Consider the following 13,569-nt stretch of genomic DNA (forward strand, 5'->3'; position numbering starts at 1 on the left):
CTCTCCATGTCCGTGACCCAATACAAATCTGGCTTTATGACGCTGCGATGTTTCCATCCAGCACTGCTGCCAATATAACCCTGAAGCTCCCTGGCCAATACGCTGTGCATGAACATGCGCTACTTTGACAAAAACAACTGGCCGATAATTACTGACTACCTACGCTGTGCTTCGCCGGTGGGAGTTTTGTGTCCGGACCCGGGGACGCGGGACCGGGATGCGCCTCGAATAGCCCAGCTCGAATAGAGTGTTTGACGTATAAACGCCAGGTGGTAAATAGTCCAGTCCGATACGCATCAACAGCACCGCCAGGAAACAAATGGCGGAAAGGTGTGGTGCTATAAAGACCCCGATTATATCTACAAAACTGACTGCACAACTCAATACACTTGGTCCAATAATACTACAAGAGACATTCAATGTTAATAGATTGGAATTTCTGCCAACGCGGGATGCACCATGTCCGTGGCGGACTGCAAGGAAAACGTGGCAGTACTCTTGCAACTCTTCTGGTTAAGCTACGAGGCCTTGATACTCCCACAAAAGATGACCAACTCCAATTACAGTAGCTGTGCGGATTAATTCGAGGCGGCGCCGTTTCCCTGTGTACCCCCCTTGACCGGGCCATTCTCATCCAGGAACGTATTCTTATCTTTTTGGTTTCCGTTGTTGGCAATCAGGGGCGTTGTGTCTCTTCGGCCGCCCTCCACCGTAGCATCCGTGTCCTTGGAGAGGTTCTTCAGCAGGGCGGTTACTTTGGCGGGGTCGCTGACATTCTCCAACCGCATCAAATAGTTGGCAAGGCCGGCAACATGGGGAGAGGCTATAGATGAGGTCGGTCAGTTGTGGCCAAGGGGGACAACGGTCTTGATGCTTGAACTCTTACCCATGCTGGTCCCGCTCTTAGTCGACACATCACTGTCAGACTCGATGCCACAAGACTGAACATCCACACCAGGGGCATTGATATCGACACTCGGGCCAAAGTTTGAGAAGCCAGCCTTTTGATCCGTGGTGGCATTTACGGCGCCAACGGTGACGGCGTTGGGGGCAGCGGCTGGCGATACGTTTTTTGCGTTTTGCTGTAGGACGATGTTAGCGCTCGTTTCATCTCGATGACAGTGGCAGACTTGGCCATTTGGAGCGACATGCATTCTCGTTTCCGGCTGCCACCACAGGAAGAACACCGGCTTTGAAGACATTGTTTATGGCCATGTCCAAGGCCTTTGACCGGCCTCCACCCAAGGACATGTTCATAGTTGCCGCCTGGGGTTTGGTCTTATTCACGTCTTCAACAACACTCTGCAAGCCTGCGATAATGTCCGCATTTGTTCCTTGGCCCTTGGCATTCATGACCTTGACGCACTTGACCGTGGCCAATTTAGCAACACCAAACCTCGCGCCAGCAATAGTGCAGGCGACGTGGGTGCCGTGGCCGTTGGCGTCGGTTGCCTACGCATCATTAATATGCCAAGCGGCCACGTAGAGTCCTTGGAGGGGTCTACAACATACTCTCTCGCCTTTAACAAAGTTGGCAATCGTAGTAGCACGCCCTTGAAAATCCCGGTGGGTGGTTCGACAGCCAGAGTCAACCACGTAGGCAGTAGTGCCGTTGCCCGCAGATGAGTCGTACACGTAAGATCCTACAAATTTTCCCCTCTCCAGTCAGTCGATGCAGTCGCAGGAAGTTTGAAGGACGAAAGCCTAGAGTCGGGGGGTTATTCACCTTTTTTTGCTTGCTCGCCTACGGGAGCCGCTTCTGACAATCGCTGCAATCCAACAGGGGCATTTGTTTGTTCAACAAGCTCCTGTGTCGAAAACCACGTGTTGTTCTCGACATAATCCACCCCGTCATACTCGCCAACCTCCAACGCCATGGATTCCTCGGCTTCGAAATTCATGGCATGCCAGTTGTTTATCTGGAAGGACCGGACGTTGGTCGAAAGTGGCTGGCCTTCGAATCCACGTTTGTTCAGGTTGCGCTTCTTGAGTTGGGAAGAGACGGAGGCCGTCATGGCCTTGACATCCGCGGCGCTGGTGGTATTCTTGTAGACAACGATGTAGCTGTTGGGGACGATCCTTGATTTAGCTTTGACATTGCTCTTTGCTGGAGTGGGCGAAGCATTCTTGTCGCCGTTCCGGCTGGAGCCAAGGCCGAGGAGGCTCAAGAGGCCGCCGTCGCCGCCGATGGGAGTGGGAAAGGCGGCAATCAGCTGTGCCCAGAGGAGGACAGCTCCAAGAACCATGTTCTTGATGGACGTCATGACGGGCTAAAATTGTAAACGGACAAAGTCCTTATTGACAGTGATGAACAGTGACGGCCGATCCCGCGGATCGCTCCGCCGGTATGTATAAATGGCGAAAACAAGAAACCAAACGACGGACAATCCACCTAGAGTCGGTCTAGAGGGAATTCGACAAAAAAAGAAGAAAAATCAACGTTCAACGCTGCTCGGAACTCGCTGGAACAACTTGACGAAGAGAAGAAAATGATGGATGCCGACCTGCCGGATCTATCAGATTACAGGAATCGCAACAAACAGAGGGACAGGACGAAGAAAACATGGGCATCCAAGGGAAGAAATACTGCAACAAATGACGTGAAACAGGGTTTGAATTACAAGGAGAATGATTGAGAGGCATGGTGGACATGGGGGGGGCCGAATAGCCTCGAGACAAGATGGATATTGTCGCATCTTGGCCTCAATCTCGCGATGGACGACATGGCTCTGCCAGTAATTCTGACTGGGCCCAGCAAATGAAGTGCTGAGCCCAGCAAATGAAGTGCTGAGCCCACGTGGTAAGACGTCTCATGATGTGGCCGAATCGCGGCCGCATGGAGGCAGCATCTGGGACATCTGGGGCATGGAGTGTATCTCACGGGTTGAGCACGACGTGCCTGCCAAGACGGAGCACTCCAACGGCAGCAACTCGCAAGGATAGTAGTTGTCAGGGATGAGACTGAGCACGAGGCAAGCCCTCCTTGGCTGCGGCGTGAAGCGCCGCCATATGGTTTCGAAAAAGGCCTTGGGCGGCGTCGATGGCGATGGAGCTGGGGCCGTCAAGGCCGGACCAGTCAAGTCAATGCCAAGACTCGACAATAGCTGACCCGGCCAAGCGGACCAGGTCCAAACGCCGGGCGCGTGTGAGCAACCAGGGTGGCAGCGACGAGATCGGATCAGGGGCCGGCTCGCCGAGTATGTACAGATGTCAGCTCCAGACAGTTTATTGCGCGGTGCAATAACAGATGGCCGAGGCGCATTGGAAAGGCGGAGCAGGAGAAGAGTCAAGAGTCAAGACTGGTGAGCCAGCCTGTCCACTGGGAAGGAGCGACAGCCGGGGCGGACATGGAACCTTGCTCGTGCCGTCGGATAGGCGCAGATGTGCCAAGTGCTACTCTGAAATTTACGTCTATTAATGCTTCCTTTCCGCACTCTGCATATTTCAGCCACAGCGCCTGATGAATCTAACCTCGCCAAGAGAAAAATTAAAGAAATAAGGCAGTCCCCAAGGTTAATTGGCAAGTGGAGCTAAATCGCGGCATGCTGCACATGAGTGCCTCCATGGCCCCTTGGTGCCCCGTGCCCCCGTGCCCCCGTGCCAAGCCATCCCCTCATACGGCTGCGGTTTTGCCTCGATCGACCCAGCTCGAATGGGCAAGGCCAATATCAATCTCTCCTTGCGTCTGGTGACTCGGCTCATCAATCGATATATTCTGCTTCTCCGCCGTCATGGGCAGCGTAGTCCGTCTTGGTCCAGTCTACTCTGTTCACGAACCAGCAACCCCACACATCAGAAACGCCGCACGCTTCGACGCCAGACCTTGGGGACTGCTGGCCTCATTTGTTTTTGTCGCAGATTGAGGTGCGCTCCTATTTGAAACCTGCTTCGGAAACCAGCCCGTGCAGTCCTTTTGTTATGATTCCGCAACAGCTTGTCGTCATTCCACGCCTCTGAAGTGTCCAAGCCCGTGATGCGGCGATGATCATTGTTTCGATCCACGAGGCGGCTCGTGAATCCTCGCATCCGTACATCTTCCTGAGAACCCCAGTGCATGGAAATGAATGGCAAGCTGCAGCTGCCAGACGCAGCCTCTATCAAAGCTTACGCCCTGCCCGCCCGACCAAGACAAGATGGGCGGCCCCAACTCTGTCCTGCTGCCTATTTCGAAGCGAGGAAACCCTCCTGAGTCCTGAGTCCTTGCCACCCCTCGGACGAGTTCGCCTTATTCAAGTCATGAGCCATCTAGCGCTCGGAGAACTGAGCTCCGTGTATGCCCGCGCCGTTGTGCCTCGGCCTTACTATCAAGCAGCAGGGGGGTTCTTGGAAGCGGATATACTCCCTGGCACGAAATAGCGTTTTCTCCCCTTGGCCTAGAGGGACTTCATGCAAGACACGACGTGCAAGCGCAGTGTGTGCAATAATGGGAGCCGGTTCCCCGTGTGTAAGCCAAGGAATAAAACAACAATGCAAAAAGGAAGTAATTACGCGAAAAAACGTCAGCAAAGCCCACGGCCGGGCGCTAGCGAGTCGCTGCACGACACAATGACTTGAAAGAAGCTCTGACACACTGGTTTGATCGCCAACCTTTCAGCCCGGCCGTCCTAAGTTTTCGGTCTGATGGTCAATTGTATCGCAGGCACTTGTGTCAAGTAGAGTCAGTCGCTTTTATGCTCCAAGCACGACCCCATTCGCCCGATCTACTAGCATCGTATCCCAGGGCAGAACTTGACTTTTTTATTTTCCCGCTTTTCAAGTTTTCAAGGCGTTTCTCATCCGGCTTGAATTCCTGGGACTGGGCTGCATTTTTCGGAGTGTTCTTGTCGCGTGTGGATGCTGATAGGAACGGTTCCTGTTGCCATGTTCCTCCAATGACGTCAACCTCTGGCCCTTGGTTTGATCCGCCCACGCGGAAGTGTATACAATTGATGCCGTGGAGGTTGCCGAAATTCTGGGCAGTTTTATAATGCTTCATGCGCGCCCTGCGAATCAGTCTACCGCGGGGAAAATCCCTTGGTCACAAACGGGGTCCTTTGGCGCCGCGGCTGCGTAATGCATCGCCCAATAGCGCCGCTCGCTGCTTTCTGAGGGAGACAGAGGCACTAGCACAAAAGACGGCCAAGTGAAGCTGAAAGAGAATTAATTGTTTTTTTTTTCCAACAATCCTGCTGGCGTGGTTCATCGGGGCGCGCCGGAACGACCCTGCTTATGCTTGGGGTGCCAGGTGTCCGATTACGACTCGAGTCGAGAGTCGCGGAAGCATCATATCGCATTTATCCCATTTCCTGTGATTTATTTCTCCCAGCAGATGTCTCTTTCTAGGCGACTTTTGACACATTGCGGAAGAAAGCTTGCTATTCATACCCAATTTGGGTTTGCAACTCATCCGCGCCAGGTATCAACTGTGGGCATCCGCAAAATTCCGCATGCATGTTTCTCGAAAATCTCCATGGGTCGTATCAGTCCAGTTTTATTTGCGTTTCGGTCATTCCATTTTCCTAACTTTACGCCTGCTTTTCCGTCGGTGGCCGAGCGTTGCTCACAGTCTTAGCAAGATGCTGGACGACGCAGACGGCCGTGTCGACAGCATGCCAGACGGCTTTTGAAACGACCGCCCGCGTACAGGTTTGCAGAAAGTTGGTAAAGCATGAGTAACTGACTATATTCATAACAGCGATTGGGAAATCTAACGAGAAATCATCTCTCTCACATTTCTTAACTCACACAAGAATCGAGGTCGAAGGCTGTACCCTGGGATAGATGATACTTGGAACACGGTTTCGGTCAAGTATCCTTCTTAATGGTACAAGTACGCCTTTGCTTATTTTTCTCAACGTCGAATATTAGTGCACTAATTTCAAATGATAAAGGACCTGGGGCCAACTCTTTCGGCCATATATATACATATGTATCTATATGTAGCCTTCTTGTCCAGGTTTTTCGGGGCTATAATGTGCCGCTAAGCAAGGGCAAGTTGAACCCCGCCAGAGGAGGTATCAAGAGCGCAGTGGCAAACCTGCCAGCTTTACATAGGGTATATTGGGCTGAAGGCCACCAGACTGTTTTGAATCTTCTTATTTAGTTCCATTGTTAAACGCGGTTCTCATTGTGTCGGAAGCTTGATGAGTCCCTATCAAGGGGTAGGTGTCCTTTGTTGCTGTGATCCCATTCTTCTCGTCAGTTCATCTGCGGCCTAAACGTACTGTTCCAATATTCTGCGATGGGAATTATATAAATTCCAATAAAGCTATAGCAGAAGCTTGACGTGCGCCACGCGTAGAAAAAGTCGACTGATTTCGCCTTACAGAGGATAATATCACCTGGAGCCCAGCCGCCACGACGACGATATCGGTACCGGGTAGGACGACCAATTAGAAGTCGACGGTAAGACTATGACGGCAACGCGGCCGGACCCGGACTGCTCGCCCGCACGATGCTAAAACCCCCCACTGGACGTCGCAACGGTGGTGCAACTGGATCGATTCTTCTCACCTCACCCTCGGGCCCCGACACATGCACGTTTTACGCAAAAACTACATTTAATTTAAACGTCATCGACTAGCCCATTCCACAATCACACAGAAACGTCTCGCGACGCGCCAGCAACAAGCAGCAGCCCGTCATGGCACCGGCTCCCAAGCGGCCCGTTCGTCCGGCCGAGCGGGCAGCCAGACTCCGCAGCAGCCAGCGCAAGCACAAGGACAAGGTGAAGCACCGCATCATCGACCTCGAGTCCAGGCTCCTCGCCACGGAGCGCAGGCTCGAGCGAGCCCTGTCCGCCATATCCGCCCTGTCAGACGGACTGCGCGCCGTCGCCGAGCAGAACAAGCGCCTGCAGCCGCGGCGATGCAGCTCCGAGCCCCTCACCAGCAACCCGTCGTCGTCGCGCGCGGCGCAACTCTCCGAGGCAGCCTCCCGCAGGCAAGAGGAGCACGTGCGGAAGCTGACTCTCCCCTGGGAGAACGACGCCAACCCGGAGGACTTTTCGTGGAGCTCTGCCCTTTTGGAGGGCGTCAACATCGGCGAGCGCGGGGACACGGGGCCGGCGGCCTCGTCGAGCTCCGCGGTCGGGGGGGATGGGTGCGCGGACGAGTCGACGCCGGGCACATGCGAGGGCGGAAGCCTGGACACGCATGGCACCGCGGCGTCGGAGGAAGGCCCGGCAGAGGAGCTGCCGCACGAATCCTACGACGGCGTCGACATTGCTGCTATGCGGGACTGGATCGACCCCCGGTTCGAGAAGGCGTATGGCGCGCCGGACGGGGGCAGGATACAGCCGCCTTCGCTGTTTGCGCTGATGGATTTTATCAGCAGTTAGACTCTGGTGTCTTTGTTTGCGGGCTGCGAGGGGCTTCGTCTGCCGCGGGCAACGGGATCGGGGTGTACTTGTCATTGATGCTACTTGGGTTGAGAGAGATGCGACTTGGTTGCGACGCTGAACGTTGGGACGAAGCTGGCCAGTGGCTCTTGATGAAAGCACCATTGAAACGTCGAGTCAAGTTGGCTGACAGCGTCGCCGTGATGAACCGACAACGCACAATTTACCTCGAGCTGACGAGCGTTGGCGCCGGACCCCCGTGCATTAGGGGCAGACTTTTGCCAGACATGATGACGGCTTCACACAACGCACCAGACACAACTCGACCTGCAGCCGGCGTCCGGACAGCACACCCCTCTTGGCGGCAGCGGCGCCCTCGGCAACCAAGCTCGTCATCGTCGCCTCCGAGAACCCCGTCAAGATCGGAGCGGCGCGCGACGGCTCCTCGCGCATGTTCCCCGGCGTGCCCGACCAGCCGTCCACGGACCAAGAAACCCTCGGCTCGGTGGGCATCTTGACGGGCGACGTGGTGCGTCGGCAGAGCTACTACTCTGAAGACGTGGCGTTGGCCTTGATCCCGCTCAAGAGGGCCCAGCTCGCATTTTGAATTTGCGACGTGTACAATGCCAAAAGACCAATTGAAGTCTTTTGGCGCATGCCCAACACTGCATGTGGCGTGTTCGTTTCCCCCCCAAGACGGGAATCTCGACATCTTGACTCGTGTGCTCGGCACGCAGCAGTTGGGAACCCTGGGCGTGGAAAGGATTTTAGTAATACATGCGCGTGGCGGCGACTGGCCCATTGTTCCAGAAGAAACCGTCTCAGAAATGGCAGAGTCGTGACTACGGCGTAGGATTGTCGAGGGTTCTGGTAAACGCCACCGTGCTGGCGCTGTGATGAAAGTATTCAATGGATATGAACATGGAACATGCATGTGGCTCTGCCGGTTCATGACAATATTGAAGATTTTAAAGATTAAAATACGTACTACTAGTCGAGGGAGGGAGAATGCTGAGGCACGGCCGAGGATCGCGTGGCATCCATGTCGTGATATCAAATGACAAATGGTGCCGGAGCCAGAAGGGCGATCAAATTGGCCCACCGCGGCTTGCAGGCTCGCCAGTCCCCTGTGCAAATGCATTGGTTCAATGTTTCTCATCGACGGAAATTGGAGGAGCCAGGGTCAGTCAGTACTCCGTACTCCGTAGTATGCGGCAATTCCAGATGAATCCATTGTATCTTTTTTTTTAAATCAATGTTGACACATCAATGCATTTGAATGTCAAACTTGCCGGCACCTCCGCCATCTGGGCACGGTGGAGGGCATTTTTGACTGACGCGATGACCTCTTCATGGCCCCGTCTCACTCAAACTCCATCAGCCCAACGTCGTGGTAGCAAACATGTCAAGTCGGACTGTGGCTCGGTTCGGAGGCGCAGCTACGTGGCTTGTGTGTTGCGTGATGGTCAACATTGGGCTCCGTCGTCACGGCGTGCCCATCATGGATGCGGCTAGGCAGCAGGCGGGAAGGCGCGGCGGTGCAGGACATGGATGACTTGACTTGTTGCAATATATCGTCAGCATCAGTGGTGCTGTGCCGCGTGAGCGACTGGAGAGGGTCGACGAAAAGTGCCAAGGTGCGAGAAGCGCATTGAAGCATCCAATGTTGAGCATCTCCACCACCCCAAAGAGATGTCTGATCCCTTTTTTGACAAGATCGATCCCTTGGGCGCCGCCATGATAGTTATCCACCCGACTAGTTGGCACAAGGGAAGATTGAAAATTCAATGTTCAAGGCCGCAAGCATTTGGCAAGGTTTGGCACTAGGGTCCAACTCAATGTTTCCCCTCACATTTGCTCATTTGCTCATCTTCTCACATCAACCGACTCACATTTGATCAATCTGCCAAGGGCGGGCGGCCTCAAACTCCTCCCATCCATCCACTCACCTCTCTTCACGCACTCGGGGTCATGGCTTGATCCTTTGTAGTCAATGTCACTGGATTGACGCCAGCCCGCCTCGCAAATCCGTCACCTCTCTCTCTCGGCATCCCTCTCTTTTTCTTCTCCCCCCGTTGCCTTTTCTGCGCCTCACCTACCCAGTAGCCACTTGGCCGCAGCCAAAACGTCGATACTTGGTGCTTCCATCCATTCGTCCTGGAAAATACCTAAACCCAGTGTTCCCAAGAAAGCGTTCCTTGTTCTGCCTTGTGTCATTCTTCGCCTGGAGCCAGTCAAATCTAATTGACCCCTCTCCTTCTCCTTCCCCTTCCCCTGCCACGCCCACCTCAAACCGAGTTTTGAATCGCCGTTTCGACTCCGCCTCGACTTGCTGGCACGTTCTTTGCACTTTACACTGGGCAGCGTGCACCCATATCAATCGCAACGTTTTCGACAATCAAACCGCCGCTGAGAATGCACCCGTTGCCGACCCAGCCATCCGTTCCGCAGACATTGTAAAATAGATGCTCCAAGCCGGAATGGGACAAGACACCGACGCCCAAGGCCATGGTGATGGCCATGTTGCCTTGCCCGTCCGAGGTGGCTTCCGAAGCCATGACGAACAAATGCACGCCCCCGAATCTGCAGACGACGATTTCAATTCCTTAATGGCCTCGTCCATGGCCACGCTGCTCAACACCGCCTCGAGCCCCGTGTCTCCTGGCCAGTCGAGTCCTCCGCTGGACCAAGTCAAGAACTCCTTCTTTGTCCCACCAGCGAGGCCGAGCAGCACGCCCTTTCCGCTCCCCGATAACCGCGGCACTCGCGTGTGCTGCCTCGACGACTCTGACTATGGCACCGACATCGAAATGTTCAACGAGTCCAGCTCGTCCGCGACCGAGAATACCATGGCCCATGCCTCACGTGCCACGCCATTTGACGAGCTGCCAACTGAAGTCCACGAAGCCATTCTGGACCACCTCTTTGGTTACTGCATTTCGCCAACCTCTAGCAGTGCCATGAGAATATCCAGCCTAGCCAAGTGCTGGAGCGGTGCCCAACGACACTGCCGCAGGCGAGAACTCGCTGATTTGGCTCTGGTAAACCAAGTATGGAGAGTTCTGGTCCAGCAGCGTCTCTACCGCCACGTCAAGCTCAAGGCCACCATCGAATCCATTGAAAATGCAATGATGCACCTGGCCGACAAACCGCACCTGTCATGCCACATCAAGCACGTCGAAGTTTGGTTCCCTGTGTTTCAGCCTACCTTTGGCCCACTCGCCCTGTCAAATACCCTCGTCCTCCCAACCGTGACGTCCGACGGGCTCACAAATGCCACCTATACCCTGCCGGCAAACAACTGCACGCTGGACGAGGTCTTTCGATTTGTATCCCTGGCACTGCCTTGCGTGCAGGTCTTGTCTTTGGAGGGCGGCGAACGAAGAAAAGCACCCAAGGTGGTTTGCTTCCGCCACCAAGAGCACCTGCTCTCCGGACGGGCGCTGGAGCCTGTCCCGACAGTGAGGACGCTCGTGACGAGGGGGCAATGGAATCTGATGAGAGAGACCGGCGACTTCCACGCCATCCTGGGTGCTTTGCCAAATCTAAAGGAGTGGCAGGCCTCATACAGCAAGCCAAAATCCAAGAGCTACATTACCATGTCCGAATTCGTGCCGTCTTTACCCATGCGCATCACCAGTTTTAACCTGTGCCTCGAGAATGACTACAGAAGGGAGGGTGTGATGCCCGCATTCTACGCCAAAGTAGCAATGAAGACGCACATCTGCGCCAGGATGGCCGAGGTCACCACTCGGCTGGAGCACTTTTCATATACCGGCCGCGTCTGCCACCGTTTTTTTGACATGGCTGGCCGGCTTGCAAATCCAATGACCACAAGGTTGAGGTCAATTGACTTGACTGTCAAGAATTGTTGTCGCCACTCGAGCAGCTATCACGATTCTGGATCCGGAATACAGGAATTGGGCTTTATCGAGGCCTTTGAACGATTGGTTTTATCTGCGGTGAGGTCCTTGGACAAGTTCAAAGAGGTCGAGTACCTCCGGATCCGCTTCGTAGATTTAGGTACCTTCCCCCCTCCTCCCCGTGCCACGCGTGCGCTGTCTGATTGTGTGGGAGTCATTGGCTAACACTTTTTCCAGATTCCATCCTGCCGCCACTGAACCCATACTTTCTCATGGCGAACGGAGAGTGCTCAGGCGTCTGGAGTGACGCGATTGTGGCGGAACTCTCGCGAGTTCGGCCCAGAGTCCAGTTCACCGAACTCTGCGAGAGTTTCGGCAATATTTCGTACAGCAAGGACGGAAGGATGGTGATTATGCCCGAGTACCCACGGACACGGATATCCTCCTTGAAGCTTTCCAACTATCGATCGCTCGCAACGAGAATCACAATCCAGTAAGCAATGAATATTGCAGATTGTGAAAGTAAGAAGATACTATAAGAAATAAAGGAGAGCAGCAGATTCGGAGATTTTAGTACTGCTCACTATAGCAAGGCACAAGAGGTTGCGTAAATTTATTTTCCCTCCCCCCCTTTTCTTTTGTTACATTTATCATGGCCTATCTGCATATTTGGAGACGGCGTTTATGGCCTTGCAAACGACACAATGGGCGAAATAGTACAGCAGCCTGACATTGGCAAATGGACAGAGCACGGAGTTTGGGAAACACGCGTCACATAAAGCTCGATTGCGAACATGATGCCCGCCCTATGCGGCAAGGGCCTGAGAACCGATTTACTTTGGGAATCTGCTCGCTTGAAGGATGATACAATACCCCCCTCGGACATTTTTGATGGTTTTGGACTTGGTGGTTACCGCATATGCGAGATAGATACCCATAATGAGAATTCTACTTTTAAAAGATCAAGCAAGTGGCGTCTTCATCGATTTGCAAACACAAGCTGCTCGTGGCTATTCTGTACGCGCCTTGGGTGCTGTGTGGGCCCCCCCGTCGCTGATGATGACGCCCAGAATCCAGCAGTTGACCAGGAAGAAGGCCACGGATGACGCCCACAGGCCAGGGAAGAAGGTGCTGCGTCCCAAAAACTCCAGCTCGTACCCCTGGTGCAGCCACGCTCCTTGCGAGACGAGCCATAGGACCAACGCCGTCATGCCCAGGCGCGGCTTGCGCAGGAATGTCGAGGTGGGGAGGTACAAGGGCAGGAAGATCATGTACCAGAGGAAATACTACGCTTGTTAGCCCGCCCCGTGAAGATGCCCGTTTCGTCGATAGGAAGTTTCTAGTGTGCCGGGAACGGCTTACCTGCGAGGTGCACACCTTGTTGAAGGTGACAAAGGCAAACGTCTGCGCCATCATGGTCGTCGCCAGGTCCTTCTTGGCCAGTACCAGCGGAATGAGGACGCACGAGAGCGACAGCTGCGGGAGGAAGGCGAGCGACTCGGCGTGCAGGGGGATACCTGGCCGCGAGGACGCGAGGTACAGCAGGACGTTGTAGGGCGAGAAGTTGTGCCGGTGGTCGATGCGAGTGAGGTGGTGGAAGAAGGTGTGCACGAGGAACGGGCGGCCGTAGCTGCGGAAGTCTGTTTGAGTAACTGCGGCACGACGAGGAGACGAAAAAGGGGGGGAGACATACACGGCGTACATGAGGACGTTGAGTCCTGTAAAGGTGGCGAGGCTCACGGCGGCGAGCTGGATTCTGTCCCGGGACAGGAATCGCGCGCGGCGGCGGGCCGGCTTGCGACGCGGGCGGTCGTCGTCCATCCACCACGCGATGGCGGGCGCCCAGATGCACGGGTATATCTTGAAGTGGACGCCGAGGCCGAGCAGCGCGGCGGCGAGGTTGACCCTGTGCCCTTCGGCGGCCCAGACGAGCGCCGTGGCCAGGACGCCCAGCAGGCCCTCGGCGCTGCCGCGCGTGCTGATGGTCGCGACCATGGGGTTCCAGAGCCACAGGGCGGCGAAGGCGCCCGCTTGCTCGGGGGGGATGCCCCTACGGCGGAGGATGCGGAGGATGAGCCACCCGGCGAGGAGGTCGGCGAGGGCGAAGACGACTTTGCCGAAGGAGAAGAAGGACACGGTGGGGAGGAGGAGCCATGCCAGGAGAGGGGTGTAGCGGTAGGTGTCGCGCGCGTAGGGGGACTGCGCGTGCCAGACGTAGCGGGATGCGTCGGTGAAGACGAGGTAGTCGATGTCTGTGTATTTGATGGCCGAGTGGGCGTCTTGGTAGGTGCCGTACACGAGGAGCGCGGCGCGGAGGAGGGCGGCGATGAGGAGGAGCGGCGTTGGGCGGAGGAGCGATGCCATCATGGCCATGGCGTTGGCGACGGC

The 13,569-nt window shown here is 55.2% G+C and overlaps 5 protein-coding genes across 5 annotated transcripts; 3 read left to right on the forward strand and 2 right to left on the reverse strand.

The window, feature by feature from the left end:
* Positions 1–578: 578 nt before the first annotated feature.
* alp1_0 (Alkaline protease 1) lies at positions 579–2,264 on the reverse strand (the record flags this gene model as incomplete). The annotated part of the gene is made up of 5 exons (XM_066130010.1): positions 579–823; positions 887–1,082; positions 1,153–1,452; positions 1,513–1,643; positions 1,727–2,264. 5 exons carry the CDS (start codon positions 2,262–2,264, stop codon positions 579–581), a joined length of 1,410 nt encoding a protein of 469 aa, XP_065986066.1.
* Positions 2,265–6,622: 4,358 nt separating this feature from the next.
* Positions 6,623–7,318, forward strand: G6M90_00g028420 (uncharacterized protein; the record flags this gene model as incomplete). Its single annotated transcript, XM_066130011.1, has 1 exon — positions 6,623–7,318. One exon carries the CDS (start codon positions 6,623–6,625, stop codon positions 7,316–7,318), a length of 696 nt encoding a protein of 231 aa, XP_065985783.1.
* A 98-nt stretch (positions 7,319–7,416) lies between these two features.
* Positions 7,417–7,925, forward strand: G6M90_00g028430 (uncharacterized protein; the record flags this gene model as incomplete). The annotated part of the gene is made up of 2 exons (XM_066130012.1): positions 7,417–7,577; positions 7,652–7,925. The coding sequence occupies 2 exons, from the start codon at positions 7,417–7,419 to the stop codon at positions 7,923–7,925; spliced, it is 435 nt and encodes a 144-aa protein (XP_065986082.1).
* Positions 7,926–9,798: 1,873 nt separating this feature from the next.
* G6M90_00g028440 (uncharacterized protein) lies at positions 9,799–11,678 on the forward strand (the record flags this gene model as incomplete). The annotated part of the gene is made up of 2 exons (XM_014685834.1): positions 9,799–11,341; positions 11,419–11,678. 2 exons carry the CDS (start codon positions 9,799–9,801, stop codon positions 11,676–11,678), a joined length of 1,803 nt encoding a protein of 600 aa, XP_014541320.1.
* A 513-nt stretch (positions 11,679–12,191) lies between these two features.
* GPI14 (GPI mannosyltransferase 1) lies at positions 12,192–13,554 on the reverse strand (the record flags this gene model as incomplete). Its single annotated transcript, XM_066130013.1, has 2 exons — positions 12,192–12,467; positions 12,544–13,554. 2 exons carry the CDS (start codon positions 13,552–13,554, stop codon positions 12,192–12,194), a joined length of 1,287 nt encoding a protein of 428 aa, XP_065986099.1.
* Positions 13,555–13,569: the final 15 nt, after the last annotated feature.

Source organism: Metarhizium brunneum, chromosome 1, assembly GCF_013426205.1.
Source record: "Metarhizium brunneum chromosome 1, complete sequence".
NCBI classification, from domain to species: Eukaryota; Fungi; Ascomycota; class Sordariomycetes; order Hypocreales; family Clavicipitaceae; genus Metarhizium; species Metarhizium brunneum.